This window comes from Cimex lectularius, unplaced genomic scaffold (assembly GCF_000648675.2).
Source record: "Cimex lectularius strain Harlan isolate CLEC.00 unplaced genomic scaffold, Clec_2.1 scaffold216, whole genome shotgun sequence".
NCBI classification, from domain to species: domain Eukaryota; kingdom Metazoa; phylum Arthropoda; class Insecta; order Hemiptera; family Cimicidae; genus Cimex; species Cimex lectularius.
The window spans coordinates 187,434-207,504 of NW_019392801.1; the positions used below are offsets into that span (position 1 = coordinate 187,434).

The window sequence follows — 20,071 nt, forward strand, 5'->3', positions numbered from 1 at the left end:
ATCAACGTAATAAACACGATAAGATAAATATTTTATCTTATTTCTTATAAATTTAAAAAAACGTTTATTACAGATTTTTTTAAATCTATTCATAACATTTCAGTTATACCACAAACATATTTCCAAATCACATTTATTCTGACTAAAAATAATCAGCGAGAAAATAGTTTTCTACTATTATAAATCGATAACTGGACTATTTGTGAAATTATGGTATTTGGGAGTCACATTTTAATTTGGCCGTTTACTATTTTCGTTTCGACATTCTAGAAATTCCGCCACATGACAATTTCATAATTTTTATATGGAGGAGCGACGTTGTAAACTTTTGCCATCCAGTAATTACATTTTTGAGTAGTCTTTATTCTATTGTACTTGACTCATCATCATCACTAGACCGTGTAAAATGTTGTTTTATTCACTTTTGGTAATATGGAAAGTATGTTAATTAGGCAGCTTATTACGAAGACACGTCGTGCTCAAAATAAACGCATTATTACAATCAAGCTTTCCTGAATGCCAGAAACCAACCTAGCCGGTGCATAACACCCAACTCAAGTCACAATGGAAACAGTCACAAGGGCTTTCCGGATGCTCTCTCACGAGACGTAAGAAGCAAGGAGCTGGGCAATTTTTGCATAAACTCAAAATTTGGGTCAACACAGTCAGGAATGAGGCGCTTCCTTGTTGATAGGCACCAATGTCACATGTCTATAACCCATGGCCACTTGCCTTATCTTTATTCAAGGTTAATTCATTTCCCCAAAACCATTAATGTAGGTCATTTACCAGTTCAGAGTTCATGTTAAGAGGTGATGTTAGGGTATAATCTTTTAACTATTAAATGTTAAATCTGTCAACAAAATCTGCCACATAGCAGAATCTCCCGACCAAACTGATCATTTATTCTCAGTTTGGAATAATAAATGAATAGTACTGATAACTCGTTTAAAATAAAATCAACCAAGTGTCAAAAAATAACTGTAATCAGTAATAACCAAATGAAACCCAATATTCTTGAGGTTTGCCCAAAGATTTTCTTTGATAGGCAGAGCGCAGCGGAAAATCAACTCCACGGTTCAAAAAAGACTGCGTTGTCAACAACAACGGTACACGTAAACAAATATTTTTCGCAATTCCAACGGGGGTGCCAAAAATATCACCTGACGACCTCCAGAAAGGTTCAGACGAAAATCTGAAGAAATTTTCACCTCAAATAGTACAAGGAACGATTTTTTTTTAATATAATATCCACCCAGGTACAGCTGAAATATACAACTATGAACAGATATTTGAAGTTACCTAAAACAACACAAACAACCGACTTTCAAAATCCTAGTTGGTTAAAATTAAAATTCTAAGACGAAGACTAACCTCCTTTCTTCTGGAAAAGAAAAACCATACCCCATTCAAACAATTGCATTACAAACAAAGAAAATATATGTTGGAAGTGCATTCAATACAGCACACCAACTACACAAGCGGTACACAGATATTGCCTGAGATTCTCGACGATCTAGCATATTTGATCAGAGCAAAACTGCCAATGATGACATGGCGATTGATCGATTGATACCTACGAACATAAAAGAAAAAAAAAGTCATATCTATCTCTTAAGATATTTCAATGCAAGTAAGATCATTTAATAAATTACCACAACAAATTTAAGAGTAGACTAATAACATTCAACATTTGCTAAAAAAAAAAAATAGGTAACATCATCTAGCCCAGGAGAAGACCAAATCTAAGGTAATTGAGCGGAACTTGGTAAAAATGAGCATACACATATTACATAAATTAAGAACCATTAATAGACATTGTAAAATCAATTATTAAACAAATCATTACAAGAAGACATGTAGAAGTCTTACGAAATGTACACCGGCATTTGAAACAAATATACAAGTCCTTCTAAACTGGCAAACAAATCAATCAATATTTAATCAATTTAATCAATAGATACAATCTTGCCTGTGATAAGATTCTCTCTTAAAAAATATTTACATAAAAGACCTGAAGTCTGCAGATTCGGTAATAATATTATACATAGTTTCATTTAAAATATTTATGAAATTTTGGAAATCTGTAATTTAAGTTTAGTTATTAAAAAATTTGTTTGTTTTTTAAAATGATATCTCAGCGCCATAAATATTTTTAATTGTGTATAAATGTTAGTATCTTAGTATTTTCATGTATGTAATGTATGTTATTTATTGGAACAAATGTATCTATTTGCGAGAATGGAAGGGCTTATCCCCCTCTGGGGTAATGTGAACGATTTGTGCTGTGTACATGTAATTTATTAGCGAGAATGGAAGAGTTTATTCCAAATTACACCAGGAATATCGATGTACTCTGGGGTAGAGTGATTGTATGTGTGAAAGTAATTTATTAGCGTGAATGGAGATGTTTATCCCAATTGCCTCGAAGAATAGCGAAGTACTTTGGGGTAGAATGAATGTATGTTTAAATGTAATTTATTAGCGTGAATGGAGATGTTTATCCCAATTGCCTCGAAGAATAGCAAAGTACTTTGGGGTAGAGTGAATGTATGTTTAGATATAATTTATTAGCGAGAATGGAAGGGTGTATTCCCAATTACACCAGGAATATCGATGTACTCTAGGGTAGAGTGATGGTATGTATGGAAGTAATTTATTAGCGTGAATGGAGAGGTTCATCCCAATTGCCCCGAGGAATATCAAAGTACTCTGGGATAGAGTGAATGTATATGTTGATGAAATTTATTAGCGTGAATGGTCTGGCATATCCCCAATAAGTGATTTAAGGTTATAATCTGCGAAGTATAAACATTTTGTTTGTTGTTGCTCTCAAATAATTAATTATATTTGTATTTTAAATACAGTAATAGTTAACGTGTATTTTTTTGTGTGTAAATCTTGCCAGTATTAAGTACTTGTTCTGACAGTAATTGTCTCTATTTTCCAATAAATATTTGTTTATGCTATGTTTTAAATTGGGAATATAAAAAAAGGTAAACACATTTAATCCTTAATCCAAAACAAGGATAAAGAATTTTTCAATGTTTAATTTTTAGGTAATTTAAATTGTTTATTCTGTCTCATTTGAATCCGGAAGCAATAAACTGTTTAGTTTTCATAATTTCAATTTTTAAACTTAAACATGCCACTTTGTGCTGAGGATGTTGTACGTGGTGAGGCATTTATTGATGGTGGACGTTCCATCAGGTACGAGGCTATTGCCATAGGTTAGGCGTTTTCGAGAAACTGGGTCCTACCATAGAAGGCTCTGGACGCCCTAGGGTAACAGAACCACAGGATGACCGTTTTTTGACTTTGAGAATTTTGCCAACCCGCACCTTACTGTTGTTCAAGATCAAGATCAAGATTCATCAGCTCCAGGACGTTCGACATGTCCACATTTCAACGGAGAGTCGCACAGAGTTGGTAGTCGTTCATCGAGGGTCTTTGACGGCAGGTCGCTATGCGGATGAAATTTTGGCACATGCGTTGCCTATGGTCAATTACATCAGCGACAATCCTATTCTCTGCATGATAATGCTCGTCCGCATGTCGCTCGCATAGTACCAACCTTCAACAGCATACCATCCAGGGTCTTGGCCTGGCCAGCCTGTTCTCCCGACTTGAACCCCATCGAACATGGGATAACCTCAAAAGATCACGTCCATCACTTCCTGATGCACTCTACGATCTTGAAAGGACTCTTCGTGAAGACTGGGCTAACCTCCAGCAAAGAGACATTTCCAGACTGGTAGAAAAGTATGCCGAGGTGTCTTCGAGATGTAATTATGGCAAGAGGAAGAAATACGCGAAATTGAAATGGTAAATCTTAAAACAAATTTTGTCCCTTTTTTTCAATTTAATTTTCCTTAGCAATTTACATTTGTTTAACTTTTTAAACAAGTAAAAAAACGTGAAATTTTGATTTATATATGAAAATATGTATGTATTAAAAAATATTATTAAAAAATATACACAAATCAAGTGGATGAAATTTTTTGCCTGACATTGTATAATTAAAAATATGAAATTCATCAGAGTTCGAGGTCCGATTGACCGAATAACGTTTTTCAATTAATTAATGTTTATATAAGTTATTGATTGAGATAAAAAATTCAGTGTCACGAGCGGGATTCGAACTCGCGACCCCTCGGCTAAATACGCCGTTGCTCTACCACATGAGCTATCGTGACCTCTAATTTTGAAAAATGGTAAAAAGGAGGGGAAAATTCGAAAGGTTGGGTTGAGTGGGAGTTAGTGTCCGAGTGGATCGAAGTTAGCTAAATACGCCGCGTAAGCTGAGGGTCGTGGGTTCGAATCCCGTTCGTGACACTGACTTTTTTATCTCAACCAACACCTTATAAAATATTAAAAATATCGTTAATATACTTACTACATATATTATATAGTAAGTTATATACTTTGACGGAAGAAGACCTAAAAAGCTAATATTGTTAATACTTCATATTTGATCAAAGTTTTCCAAATAAAAATACACCCTTGAAAGTTTTTTACTACTTCGAATATTTTTTTTAAATCAAAGCAAGTTTTTTGGGTGTTGCAGAAGTCACAACTTTTATTTTGAGAAAAGGGCTGATTATAAAGATTTCCAGAAGACGGTTTTATAATCAATGCTGTTCATTTTACTTCCAAAGTTTTATTTACTATTATGTATGTATTTTCTTTTTCCATGTAAAGTTCTTTTTTAATTCATTCAAGATTGTGTGGTATATGGATGGGATGTCTGGTCATACGTTTTATGGGGTGTAGTGTGGCTGTTATAGCCCATCCAAAGTTTTGGTACACCGTTTGGTAAATTTATCGTGGCGCATACTCAATCGGATAGGTTCGTCATAAAATACGGCCGGATTATTTAGAAATGACTTGTTGACAGGGTAAAGAGGGTAGGAGTTTCCACCGCGGCGAGGCCGTTGTGGTGGGGTCGACGGTGGACAGGGTCGCTCGTTTCTGGAATCGCATTTCGTTCAGTCCTGCCGCGAACCTGTATACAGCAGAACGCCATGGCGAAGTTCGAACAGAGGACCGTCATGTTACCGCCGATCCAGCCCGCTTCGGTCAACATCAGCTTCTCAGATATCAAACTTCAAGTTTCAAGTGGATATTTTCATAAAGGTAGACCGAGGCGTTATTTTATATATTTTTTTAAATTCACTAGTTTTTCGGTTTTCGACAATTATGTCAAGAACAATTTTGTAATATTTAAACCATATTCCGATCCATATAGTTGTCTTTCTAAAATAAGAGGCTTAAAAATAATTCAGTTTTTGAAATACGCTCGGTTTTGCTATAATCTAGAAAATAATAGTATTTGGAATTGTATTTCAGTTAACTTTGTTTTTAATATTTTTTCTTCAAAAGTTTACTTTTGTTTTAAGATCTTGTAGTTTACTTTTCGTTGCCTTCAAAAACTTTTCTTAACAACACAAAAAAGTCATCTTTGTAAGGTAAACTATTAATACATTTTTTTTTGTCAAAAAACTAAAAAGAAGTAACCGACATGAATTCCATTTCGTCTTGCGAAAGTTTTGTTTTAAATCATCATTCATATAATAACGTATGATTATATCATTTATAAAAAAAAGTTATGCTTTTGTTAGTTATGTGGTAATCGTACGAAATATACATAAAAAATATGTTTTTTAACAAAACCCACCAAAACAATTTAACATTATTTCCAATATACATATAGTAATTCTAAGTCTATTTGAACCTTTCCAAAGCCAAATGTAACCTTTTTCAGATCAAATGTAGCCCCTTCCACTTAAATTTTGACTTCCTATGTCAATAGTAAATCTTTCCGAGTCAAATGTTTCCAATTTAACATTCCAGGTCAAAAGTAAATCTTTCCAAGTCAAATGTAGCCCTTTCCAAGTCAAATTTAACATTCAAGGTCAAAAGTAAATGTAGCCCTTTCTAAGTCAAATGTAAACCTTTCCAGATGAAATATGGCCCTTTCTAAGACAACTGTAATTGTTTCCAAGTGAAATGTATCCCTTTTTAGGTTAAATGTAATTTTTTCCAAGTGGAATTTGGCCCTTTTTAAGTCAAATGTAATTTTTTTCTAAGTCAAATGTAACTCAAATTTATCTTCCCATGTCAAAAGTAAATTTCTCCGTGTGAAATATAGCCATTTCGAAGTCAAATGTAGCCTTCTGCAAGTCAAATTTAACTTTCCATGTCAAAAGTAAATTTTTCCAATTTAAATGTAGCACTTTCTAAGTCAAATGTAGCCCTCTGCAAGTCAAATTTCACTTTCCACGTCAAAAGTAAATTTTTCCAAGTCAAATGTAGCCCTTTCCAAGTCAAATTTAACATTCAAGGTCAAAAGTAAATGTAGCCCTTTCTAAGTCAAATGTAAACCTTTCCAGGTGAAATATGGCCCTTTCTAAGGTAACAATTGTGTTGTAGAGGTTGGAAGGGTTTCATCTCATATAGCTAGGGTTCATTTGACTTGGTAAGAGTTTTGACTTGGAAAAACTTCAAATAGACTTGGAAATACTACATATACTCAAGGAAAAAATCCGACACTCGTATTTTTTTAACTTTATGTATTTTTATCGTTACATTAATTACAAAATACGTATTTTAATGTAAACCAAATTAAAGAAGATCAGATATTCATGAGTTTTAACCAAAATTATGTAATTTTGATGTTTAAAAAAAAAATTAAACAAAACATCGGAAAATCGTTTACTGATTTTTATTCTACTTACTAGGACTTACTTATAATTTATTCTATTAGTAAATGATTTTCCCATGTGTTGGTGAAATTTCTTTGGAACCATCATAATTAATTAAATAATTTTTTTTTTAATCCATGAATTCCTGAACTCATTCAATTTGGCTTATATTCAAATTAATATTTTTTAATTAATATAACGATAAAAATACATATGTAATACTGTTTGAAATAAACAATAAAGTTCGTGTGTTCGATTTTTTTGTCTTTGAGGGTATTTAGTAAACTTTTCCTATTGTGATACTTCACAGCCTGATATTCTTATATCTCTGAGTTCGAAACGCTTCATAATTAAATTGATCCTCGTGTCCAAGGTCAATACGGTGTTGTATAGATATCCAGACTATAAAAATTGACCTTTCTTGACAAGTCTGTCATACCGCGTTCTCTTGGCTTCCAGTTCGTTAATAAACAATATACTTTTTGCCTTCCCCCAAGGCGACTTATTTCACGTTTTCTTTTTCTTTAAAGGGTGTCTTCAATTAAATCCCAAGGAATCGGATGTCGATTATTATTTTTTTCCATTTTCTTATGCAATACTAACTTGAATAGAAAATAAAAGTTTTATTCATTATTTCACATCAGAAGAAGACGTGAACATTTCAAATTAAATAAACACTCGTAAAATAACAATTAAGAAGCCAACAATGTTTTTTTAAATCTCACATAAACTAACTAATATTAGCAAGAATGTTCAGTTTAAATGTTTTTAAAGTTTCCACAACTATATTTTGACGGAAAATCGCGAATATAAATCATCTGATTATTTTATCGCCGATTATGATTAATTATCGCCCCTTTTAATCAGTGCATTTTCTCGAACAATTGCACAACGGTTTAAATTGAGAAGTAAACACTGCGTACGAATCTTTTTATTTAATTTCAGTTAATTCAGGCGTTGAGTAAGATTTAAAAAAAATCAGTGTCACGAGCGAAGATGTTATCAATCAATTTTTTTTAGGAATTTTTTTTCTTACGTGTTTTATTTAAAACGTGAAATTTTTAAAACTAATTCGTCTCATTTTAATATTTTGGTTTATGTTAGAAAAAAATTCCACGTGGGTTTTTTAATAAAAAAGTAACATTAATTATTTACATTTATGTTCCGGGAATTTACGCCCATCATCAGCGTGTAACTCTTTTTAAAAGACAAGTATACCAATGATATTCATATTTGACATATGAAAAAAGCTTATCTTATATTGTATTAAATTTATAATTTATTATTATCCAAAATTTTGTATGATAGTAATATTAAATAATATGATGATAGTAAATAATAAAAGTTTAATTATTTGTTAGAACACGAATGTTATTGTTTATTTCAAACAATATTTTATATGTATTTTTATCGATATATTAATTGCAAAATATTTATTTTAATATGAACCAAATTGATTGAGTTCAGGAATTCAAGTTTTAACAAAAAATATTTAATTAATTATGATGGCTCCAAAGAAAATTCACCAACACATGGGAAAATGATTTTCTACTAGAATAAATTGTAAGTCCTAGTAAATAGAATAAACACCAGAAAAATATTTTCCGATGTTTTGTTTAATTTTCTTTTAAAAAGATGGAAATTACATGATTTTGGTTAAAACTCATGAATGATCTTGTTTAATTTGGTTTACATTAAAATACGTATTTTGTAATTTTACATTTTATTACAAAGCTTAGTATTTTAAAAAAAGGTTACAATCTGATGATGGGTGTAAATTATCGGAACATCCATATAAATGTAAATAATTAATGTTACTTTTTTATTAAAAATAACAAAATTTTGTAATAAAATGTAAAATATAAATATCATTGTTATCCTTAGTTTTTTTTATTAAAAAAATCTATAGATTCTGATGATGAGTGCAAATTCCCGAAACGTCCGTATTAATGTAAATAAGTAATGTAATCACTTTGTCTACTTACTATTTTCAAACATAAACCAATAAAAATTGTATTTCTTTTGATAAAGACATTGTACGAACTAAACTAAAACTAATTATAATTGTTTGAGCATTTCTTCCAGCAAATTTTATTTAATTCCTGCAACGTTTTGATACAGAACAGTAATGAAATATTAGCAATAAAAAGTTTTAAAAATTATTAATGTATGTCGTACACGAAAGGTGTAAATTTGAAAATAATAAGTCACGAAATTACCCCATTCCATGTAACAAAATTCATAACGAGTAAGGGAATAGGAATCACATTTTCGAGAAAAAAAAAAAAGATAAAGATATCTATCGGGCCTGCTCGTTATCAGTAGATAAGTTTTACTCCAGTGACTCCCGTTTTCTGGCTTCCGTGTTCTATTTTGCGCCTCAGAAAGTTCCTAGTTGCAGTCAAAAATAAATGTTTAATTAACTGCCGGTTGGTTTTTTATTCTTTTGTATCATTTTTTACACATTTAACTCTATTTTGTTGGTCTTTCATCTTGTGGGTTATCACTCCCCGATGTGCTGACGTTAGGGTCACCTTCGGATGAGTTCACCTGTACTGTCGGCTGGGTCCTTAGTACACCCCTTAAGAAAAGTGCCCAAGAGGTCGTCGCTTCCCAACCATCGGGGACTTTAGATTGGTCATTTTAGCCCCAACGGAAAATATAATCCAGCGTAAAACTAATTAACTTCTAAAATACTCATTCTCATTAGTCGGTGGAGTGGTCGATATTCCTCCATCGACCTACACGCAATATTAATAATCAAATCTAAATTAAGATCGACGGGGTATTTTTCTATTCCACCATGAGCCTGAAAACAAACGCATTGCTGGAGGGGCGACGATGCCACCATTTTTCACCACCTCACCACTAATAAATACACTCAAACAAAACCCATGTCGTACAAAAAAGCGAAACAGTTCAGAAACCCAATACTGTGGCCAATTTTAAATTCGCCGGCATTTCTACACGCTCTATATAAGGAGCCGAGGCCTGACAGACTTCTGTTATGTGAGAAAAATTGAGCAACCGACCTTTCTCTGCATAAGGGGCACCTGCGCGCGCTTTGGCCCAGTTTGTTGTTTTTGTTAACATGTATTTTAGTTGTTGACTTTTTAAATCTATGTTACGTTATTTTGTGTATACGTCTTCAATTTGAAAATACGGATTAGAAGATTGATTCAATCCAGTGAATATTTATTTTTCAAGCAGTGTCACATCAATTAAATTCATCATTTAACTTTTTTCCTCTTTAATCTATATGAAATTCTTCATTAAAAAAACCATTAATTTGTAATTCATTATTATAACAGAACCGCACAGTCGTTAAATTCTCAAATTCGTGTAAATTCTCATTAATACGGTCTTGCTTGATTACACCATTTCATCTTAAAGATTAAAAACCTTTTAATGGCTTTTAGTATTAGTAAGTTCGCATATTTTGTAACCCATTTAAGTAAAAGTAAATATTGTTTTATCTTAAAAACACGACATACGCTGGCCTTAAAGGATTTCTTAATTATCTTTTTTACTCTTATCTCATATTCTAAATACAAACTTCCCGATTTTTATATTAAAACTGTTAAACACAAATAATAAAACGTTTTTATCTTTAATACAAAAAATATTTAAAAAATAAACAACCGTATGGTCGAGAAAATATTAATAATCGATGCAATTGTCGNTTTTTTTTCTCACATATTCTAAATACACTTTTCGATTTTTATATTTTTTATATTAAAACTGTTAAACCCAAATAATAAAACGTTTTTATCTTTAATACAAAAAATATTTAAAAAAATAAACAACCGTATAGTCGAGAAAAAATTAATAATCCGTGCAATTGTCGTTTTTTATATTGTTTCTGTTTTTTCTCACAGCATAATTTGACAAGGAAACAATTGACCTATTACTTGTCATTCTGTCGTCGGTTAATGGTTGGAAAAGAAAATTGCATAATGAGCCAGGAGTTCGGTGTACTTGATAAGTACCTGCGCGTGTTTCCTACCGAATAGTGAAACGAGCCTCCCCGGTTCTCGAACTCAATTTTTTAATTTGATAACTGTTTTAGCTGTAACATACAAACTACTGTCACATCACCAGAGGATTCACCGAGCAAATAGCATTTTGTAGTACTTATTAAGTTCCTTTGGGTAAGTCAAAATGTAAATCAAGCCAGACGGTTCAAGCTCACTTTCTTATTTGATAATTGTTTATCATACACATAAAAAAAGAATAACAACCGAGGAGTCAAGGAAATCTCTTATTATCTCTCATATTATAATTAACGATAGATTTATCATTTCCTCCTTAAAGGTCATTAAAATGAATCCATCCAAATTCTTCAAAACCTGGGGAAACACAACAACCTAATCGCATTTTGGGTACCAGGACACAAATGAATTTTGAGTAACGAAAAGGCAGACACATTGGCCCGATCTGCAAGACCATATATCGACCCTGAACCTTGGGATAACAAAAACAAACTCATTCAGATTCATCCACACATATCACTGGCCAATTCGCTGATTCAGGGCTAAACTCAAAGGACCGGTCATAGGCATCTGTGAAAATAGCTACATAACATGGGCATATTCAATGATGATCCCATTTGCAGATTATGCAATGAGGAGGAAGAAACAGCCACTCATATCATATTCGACTGCGAAGCAACAGCTCAATAGAGACATAACCTGGAATACATACCATATATATGCCCTGAACCTATACTTCGGATAACAAAAATAAATACAGAACTCCTTCATCACAAAATGGATAAAGAGAGAGAGCCTGAAGGCAGACAGACAGACGGACAGTAATGGATAAACTCTAGGTCTCTAGAGGCACTAGACACAGTAAACTTATGCTTAAAAAACCCTCACCAGACTGGCAAATTCACTGCTACAAATGGAAAGGGCCAGACTCATAGGAGTGTTAGGACTATTAGCCGGTCACTGACATCTTATAAAACATCTACATAACATGGGCATATTCAATGATGATACCATTTGCAGATTATGCAATGAGGATGAAGAAACATCCGCCGTATCACATTCGACTGCGAAGCAACTGCTCAATGGAGATATAACTTGGGATACAAAGAAAACCCAGGGAATGAGATTGTAACTACGACAATGAATGACCTGGTATTTCTTATGAGAAGTCCATTGCACTAAAAACTAGAAAATTACCAATAAGAACAGCCAAAAGTAGCCAGAAGGCTGAAATGCTAGGGGAACAAAACACCTCACTTCCTAGTCTCCTTTCATCGTCATCATCATCACCCTTAAAGTTTTCCTTTCGACATCAGGTCCCTTATCATCTGTCCCGCTATTCTTTTTTACTCAGCCAAGTATATTTTTTTGAAGCATATTTTTTTGATCTTGTAGTCAAATATACGCGTGAAAAATGTCAAATAAAATTTCTTTTTACAATTTGACTATTGTGTGAACGTTGCTGTACTTGTTTTGATTTTTTAAAATATTTTTTTATTAATTAATTCCATGTAATTAATCATGGAAGTCAGTAGAAAACCCCTATATTAAATAATATTTTTTTTTTAAATGCGTTATATCACAAGTGATTATTTACATCTACATGTGTTTTGCTGGATCATTTTAATGGGATATCCAAGAGATATCATCAAATTTATTATTAATTTTTTTCCTAATTATTAACGATAAACTTTGAAAATTAACTGTTACGTTTACATTATTAATTAATTAAGTTACTTAATCGCAATTGTATAATATCGCCCTCAACTGCGAAAAAATCCTCCATTATTTACTATTTGCGACAAATTGATTTTTTAATCACGTATAACAAGTGCTCAAGGTGAAACTATAATTGGGAAAATTACCAAAATTGTGTATTTCTGCCTAATTAGAAACGGATGTAATTAATGATTAAAAAAAACGTTTGTCCCCACTGATTATTTGCTGTCCATTTAAAAAAAAAAAAAAAAAGTGTTTATTCAATTTCCAACAGGCAATAACACAAAGGCTAGGGGAAAATTAGTTGAAAATTACTAGAAGAAATTTTCTAAGTTGAAATTATGGCACGGTTTGAACTTTTCCTAATGATTAATTGCGTTACTCTATAAAGGTCTTTCATTCTTTCCTATGTATAATGTTTATGTTGCGTCTGTGTCGTGTTTTAATTTACTGGAAAGAATGTAATTTATTATATTTACTAATTTCGTGGTCCGCTTGATCAATTAATATATTACAATTAATTAAGGAATGATAAATGATGGTGTGAGTGTGGTGTTCAATCCTTTTTAAAAAGATAGTACTCACAGTAAGTTGTTTTGCAACGATCCGGATTTCGAGCCTTTTAACCCATCATCAGGTTGAAGGACTTCTACAAACACGTCTCTCGACATGAATTGCCAAAGTGAACCCGCTGAAACCTCCGCCAACGCGACGTTCCAATTAGCAGCTGATTTTTTTAATGGCGCTCAATTTGAACGTGCGCAACGCGGAAATTGTAACACAAATAGATATTATACTAGTTATAGAAACCCCCAATGTTATACGGTACAGTCAAAATTCATAAGGAAAACAAACCTATAAGACCAGTAGTATGCTTTTATAATTCCCCATGCCATAAACGTGCAAGTACAATTGACAAAATAATTAAAACCCACACCAAATTCAAACCTACATTCGGTATCAACAATTCTTTAAAACTGATAAAAGAATTAAATAACATCAATGTACCCAACAAATGTTTTTTCGTATCATTTGACGTTACTAATTTATTCACAAATATCCCCGTTGAAGAATGTACTAAACTCATAAAGCAAAAACTTACCGAGAATTCTATTAACGAATTTGTAAAAAATGATATAATAGACCTCTTAAATATATGCCTACTATCTAATTATTGTAAATGCAATAATAAATTTTACGAAATGAAAGGGTTACCAATGGGGTCTCCATTATCCCCACTTCGTGCTGAAATATTCATGGAACATTAGAGGCTCTCAAAGAATTCCTCCAACTAATTAATTCTCTACACCGCAATATAAATTTTACATTGGAAATTGGCAAAGATGGTTGTTTGAACTTTTTAGACCTAAACTGTCCACAATAAACAGCCTAATAGAAATAGACGTATATAGAAAACCCACAACTACAGACACTATGATACCAGCGGATTCTTCCCACCCATGGTCCCAAAAGGCTGCTGGTTTCATTTGGCTCATAGACCGGATGTTAAAACTTCCGCTATCACCTGATAACTATAAAAAATAATTAAAAACTATTAAAACCTTAGCAAAAAAACAACGGGTATCATAATATTTATTGATAGGTTGCTAGTTAAAAGAATAAAAAAATTAACTTTAAACGAATCAACAATAGGACTCAGCCACCTAACCACAAATGAATCAGGTTTCCGTTGTTTGCCATACATTGGTAAATTATCGGAAAAAGTTAGTAAAATTTTTAAACAAAAAGGTTTTAGAATAGCTTTTAGAAGTACGGGTTCACTTAAAAACATCCTATCAAAACCTAAAGACAAAGTAGACAACTGGGAAAAAAAACGAGGTTTACCAACTTTTTCCTATAATGATTATATATAGGAAAAAATATATAGGACAAAGCGGTAGAGAAATAAAAACAAGAGTAAAAGAACACTTGCCTAAATCGAGCAAATTTTCGGAATTTAAGGACCATCTAAAAGAAACAAAACATAATTTCAATTCAAATCTAAATACAAGAGTTACATAGTTTCAACAAAGGGAAAGAATTAGATTGGTTTGAGAAATTTGAAATTAAAAAATGTAAAATTGAACATGATGATAATTGCATTAATAATGTGGACGTGAATATGACCAGACTTCGAACAGTAAATAAATGTTTTAAAAAATTGTTATGTCATAACTGATTATGTCTTAGAATATTTTTTTGTCCTTTATTTATCTTATTTATAACAGATACAATGGCTCGACACTTGATAATAAAGAAATAATCAACGGATTTGGTTGTTTTCAAACTTTTTAAGTTGAATTAAGGTTTTTAGTTGAGATGAAAAAAAGTTAATGGCACGAGCGGGATTCGAACCCACGATCTTCGGCTTGATACGCCGCTGCTCTACCACTTGAGTTATCGTGACCTCGATCCACTCGGACATCAACGTCCTATCTCAACCCCACCTTATGAGTTTTCCCTCCTTTTTGCCATTTTTCAAGCCGAAGATCGTGGGTTCGAATCCCGCTCGTACCATTAGCTTTTTTCATCACAACTAAAAACCTTAATTAATTGTAATGTATTAATTGGTCAAGCGGACCACGAAATTAGTGAATTTTTAAGTTGACTGGATTCAATTTATCGATATATTTTTTAGACTGTTAAGTGGTTCAAGTTTTAAAAAAATTGAATACTTCAATGTTTTTTTATGTTTAATAATAGTTATGGTTAGGGACGGCCTTCTTCCAGTTATTGACCATGCGGGCTATGATGCGTTAAGCCCCAATATCTTTAATACAACTCAATGCAAAATTACAAAATATGATAAATTGCTGAAGATGGGTGTAATCCCGAAACATCCATTCAAAAATAACAGAGATAAACCACATGAAAAGGTTTTCCTTATAAAAACCATAAAATAGTTATTTATATTTCATTTAATTATTCTTTTCATGTAAGGTCTTCGTTGAGATGAAAAAGTAAGCGTCACGAGCGGGAATCGATCCCACGAATTTATTAGCCGTATTAGCCCGCGTATTTAGTCGATGGTCGTGGGTTCGAATCCCGCTCGTCACACTTACTTTTTTATCTCAACCTATACCTTGCATAAAAATAATAATTAATTGAAATAATTAATATGTTCAATTAGACCACTAAATATAAATGGATTATTTAAATTATTTTTGAACTTGATAGACTTTTTTGGAGGTTGTTGTTTATTTATATTAAACGCTCTTAGGCTTTAATTTGATGGCATTAGGCGCAATTATAAGGTAGTGCGAAAAATTTTTTAATGAGGATAATAAAGACTGCTGTGTAGTTTCAATTAGATTTTTTTAAATTATTTTTATTTAATAGAGAAGGTTTGAAGACTCTAGTCGAAGGAATTTTTTACAAATCGACTGTCAAATTTTGCAACTTTTCAAATTTTTTGTCAGCCTTGTTTCAACAGGACGCTGTTGCATAGGGTACCCAGAAGAAAGTACAAGGTTGAATTTTTCATTAAAAAAGCAGTTCTAATGAATAGGAAAACGCGATTCTGAGATGAACAATAGTTACAGAATAGGAAAAAAAACAATGGGATCCTGTACGACTAAGTGGGCAATTTAACCGACTTCGTATTCATCAATGGTGATCCCACTGGGACACGTCTGAGCCATCGATCCAATCCGTTTTACGTCAGTGTCCATTTGACTCGGTTAGGAATTATATCGATTTGGACGTAGACTGACGTAATTATCCTTGAACTTCGTCAATACCCGTATACTTTAACAATAAAAAAACCATTAGGCAAAAAAAATGTTTTAAATTATGTAAAAGACGAACACTGGACCAAGGTATGGTCTTGAAGATAAAAGCAATTTCAAATATTACTGTCAAGCATTCCACCTATTTTAAGGTCATCAGGGACTTCAGGGTGATCAGGGTCAGCTTGGCAGTAACAACTGAATCTGCTTTCTTCTCCAAGGCCATACCTTGAACCAGAGTGTTCGTGAGTGAAAAAGTGATCGATATTTCAAATTATGTAAAAGAGCTATACCGGTATGGCACCAAGACCTTATTTAAATTATTAATGCGATTAATTCCAACCAAAAACCGGAGTGTTTCAAACACTATTCAAAAATACACCCCCCCCCAAAAAAAAAACCTCGTTTTTCTTAGTTCAAAGATTACTATTTGCAAATGGTTTCTTTTATCTATTTCACCGAGATGGTTACGAGTGATAACTCTTTTTAATTGACATTTTGAATCGGTTTTTATTTTCGGATAACACTCATGCAAAAGTTTTGAGATCTTTCCGAATAATCCTGTTTGTGACAGATTCCCCGGCTTATCTGTACTTCTCAATGTTAAATATTTTAATTTTCGATTCATTATCGCGCTAGATTACATGAACACGATATTGTATGTATGTCACGGTTTGGCATATTTTTTGCTGAGCAATGTTTTTAATAATTTGTTGTTTACCCTCATTCTGATTTTCTGTTATCAATTCCAATTATTTTATAAATTGTAATTCCTGTTTGAATTCAAAACGAATTTCTACAGTTGTCTGATTAAGACGGTGGATCATTTTCTGGGGACTGCGACATCCTGAAGCCTGCCAGGTTCGTTTACTACAGAAAATGATTATCTGGAGTATTAATTGACCTGGAGTTTTGGACGGAGTAGTTGGTTTTTTTGGAGGGGGAAAAATTACTAAAAATAAAATAAACATTTTTTAGTGTCAAATAAATCCTTACTAGTAATTATATAACTGTATTTTTGTGATGACTAAATGACATGCAATTTTAGTAGAGCATGTTCAAAATAAAGAATTTTTTTAAAAACTTTCTCTATCTTTTTCTCTTTCTCTCAATCACTCATTCACTCGCTCTCTCTCTTTTTTTCCCTTTCACCCATTCCCTTGTTTGATATCTCTCACATACTCGCCCTCATTCGCTATCACTCCCTTTCACTTTCTCTCCCCCATCTCTCTCTCTCTCTCTCTCTCTCTCTCTCTCTCTCTCTCTCTCTCTCTCCCTCTCTCTTTCTCTTTCTCTCTCTCTCACGCACTCATTCAATCACGTACTTGCTCTCTCTCTTTCTGTTTCTGTTCTTTCACCTATTCCCTTATTCGCTATCTCCCTCTCACTCTCTCACTTTCTCTCTCTCTCTCTCTCTCACGATTTCTTTCTCTATCTCCTCTACTTATCTATTTATTCATCTACCTATATATCTATCTCTGTTTTATTTTTATTTTTTGCTATCTCTCACTCCCTCTTTAATGTATAAGAAACAACGACGTTTTCTATCTTACATCTTTATAATCGATAAAGGAAATGATGTGGTTAGTACGGAAAAGTAAAAACAAATACAAATAGTAAAGGTGGGTTGAAGATGTAGATTGAGTTTTTGTAAGCATATTTCTAGGGAAACCTACCGATGGAAACTAAACATACATTTCTAGAGTTGTACAACTTTTAAATAATAATTGCTGTAAAGAAATAAAAAATACCCGATCTAAAATAGAAAAACTAGGGCCCAAACATGTGTAAAATATGCTGAAATTATTTTTTCAAACGGTCAATAAGCAGTTTAACAAAAATCATAGCCATCAATAAACGCCCTTACAATACACCTGTTATATAAGATTTTCATTATTAATATTTATAACATTGATATATTTGTCAATTTTCATTTCTATTATGTATCAATTTTTTAACAAATTAATTACTGATTTCAGGTGAGTTTCCTTTTGCTGTGTAAAGAAGTAAGTGTTATCAATCAATCGTTAAAAAAATATAATTAATTATCCAAGACATTTAACTAACTATAAGAACTTTTGTATAAAAATCTAACTATTACATATTATTATTTTATCTAATAAAATAATTAAGTTGTTTGTGGATTTTTTTTTTAATTTTAAAACGTTGAGTTGGTTAAATGTTTTTGTGCGCCATAAGAGTTGAAAGGGAAAGGATGTGAGCCGATGAAAAACAGGAAAAACGCAGTAAGTCCATGGTGCGTGAACCATGAAAATAAATGTCTATCATTAAAAATCGACTCCCCCTTCCCAACATCCACTTCCCTATTCGATTAATGGTGATAATTACCTTGTCTTTTGGCTCTCTTATTAAAGCTTTCAATGAAAATGGGACTTTACTTGTGGCGTAGTTGTTCTTTTAATAGCACAAAGATGGTAGGCAATAGTTATATGATAATCTACCTAGAAACAAAAACTGAAGGCGATAAACATTCCAAACATCCAGGCATGAGTTGAAATTGTCTATTTCGCCTTTGTAACTTTTAAACGAATTCATTTTAGTATTTTTTTGTTTAATTTTTTTGAATTCTCTGCCATATTATAATTGAAATAGAATTTACATTTAATTAAAATGAAACTATAAAATTAATGATTATTTGGATATCGTGAGATGCCGTCTGGTGTGACGTAGGTTTTAGAAAAACATTTTCTTTATCAAACCAACGTTTCGATCTTTATTGAGATCATCTTCAGGGCCTGGGATTTACAAACATTGTTTAAATTTTACAAATACATGTAGGATGTGAAAAAATGAATTTATACAATGTTAGAAATTTTAGATTAAAAAATAAATAAATAAATAAAAATAATTTATACAATGATAGAAAATATTAGATTAAAAAAAAATATTTATACATTGCTAGAAAATTTTTGATTAAAAAAATGAATTTATACAGTGCTAGAAAATTTTAGATAAACAATAAATTTATACAATACTAAAAAACGTTTGATTAAAAAAATGAATTTATACAAGGATAGAAATTTTAGATTTAAAAAAATGAATTTACACAATGCTAGAAAATTCATTTTTAATATAAATATAATATAAATTCATTTTTTTATCTAAAATTTCAGGCATTGTATATTTTTTAGACTAAAATTTTCTAGCATTGTATAAATCCATTTTTTATCTAAAATTTTCTAGCATTGTATAAATTCATTTTATCTAAAATTTTCTAGCATTGAATAAATTCATTTTTTATATAAAATTTTCTAGCATTGTATAAAAATTTTTTTTAATCTAAAATTTTCTAGCATAGTATATTTTTTTTAATCTAAAATTTTTTAACTGCATAAATTCATTTATTAATCCAATATTTTCTAGCATTGTGTAAATTTATTTTTTATCTAAAATTTTCTAGCATTGCATAAATTTATTTTTTTATATAAAATTTTCTAGCATTGTATAAATTTATTTTTTTTATATAAAATTTTCTAGCATTGTATAAATTCTTTTTTTTCAACTAAATTTTTTTAGCATTGTAGAAACTTTTTTTTCCCACACCCTACATGAATTTGTACAATTTAAACAATGTTTATAAATCCCAGACCCTGAAGATGACCTCAATAAAGATCGAAACGGTGGCATGATAAAGAAAATGTTTTTCTAAAACTTACATCACACCAGACCGCATCTCACGATCTCCGAATAATTATAAAATTAATAATGATAGGATCTTTTTGGCCTTACCATTACGAACACCTCTATAAATTTCAATAAAAATATGATTAAAAACAAAAGGTAGACAGATGGGATGAAGGTCCTAAATATCAAAAGCACGGTCGATACATGGCTATTATTCTATAATTATTTTCATTTGATCAATATAATTTTTTTTTTAACTAAAAGTACACGCTTGATGTTTGAG

At 31.6% G+C, this 20,071-nt stretch overlaps 1 protein-coding gene across 3 annotated transcripts in view; it reads left to right on the plus strand.

Annotated features, from left to right (window-relative positions):
• The first annotated feature begins 4,975 nt into the window (after positions 1-4,975).
• LOC106669255 (ATP-binding cassette sub-family G member 1-like) overlaps positions 4,976-20,071 on the plus strand; it is a 79,053-nt gene continuing 63,957 nt past the window's right edge. For 2 of the 3 annotated variants that reach the window (XM_024228061.1, XM_014398592.2), the window contains exon 1: positions 4,976-5,136. In XM_024228061.1, coding sequence (XP_024083829.1) covers positions 5,025-5,136 — 112 coding nt within the window. In that variant the 5' untranslated portion in view covers positions 4,976-5,024. The remainder of the gene's footprint in view (positions 5,137-20,071) is intronic. The other variant, XM_024228062.1, reaches the window with a different exon arrangement.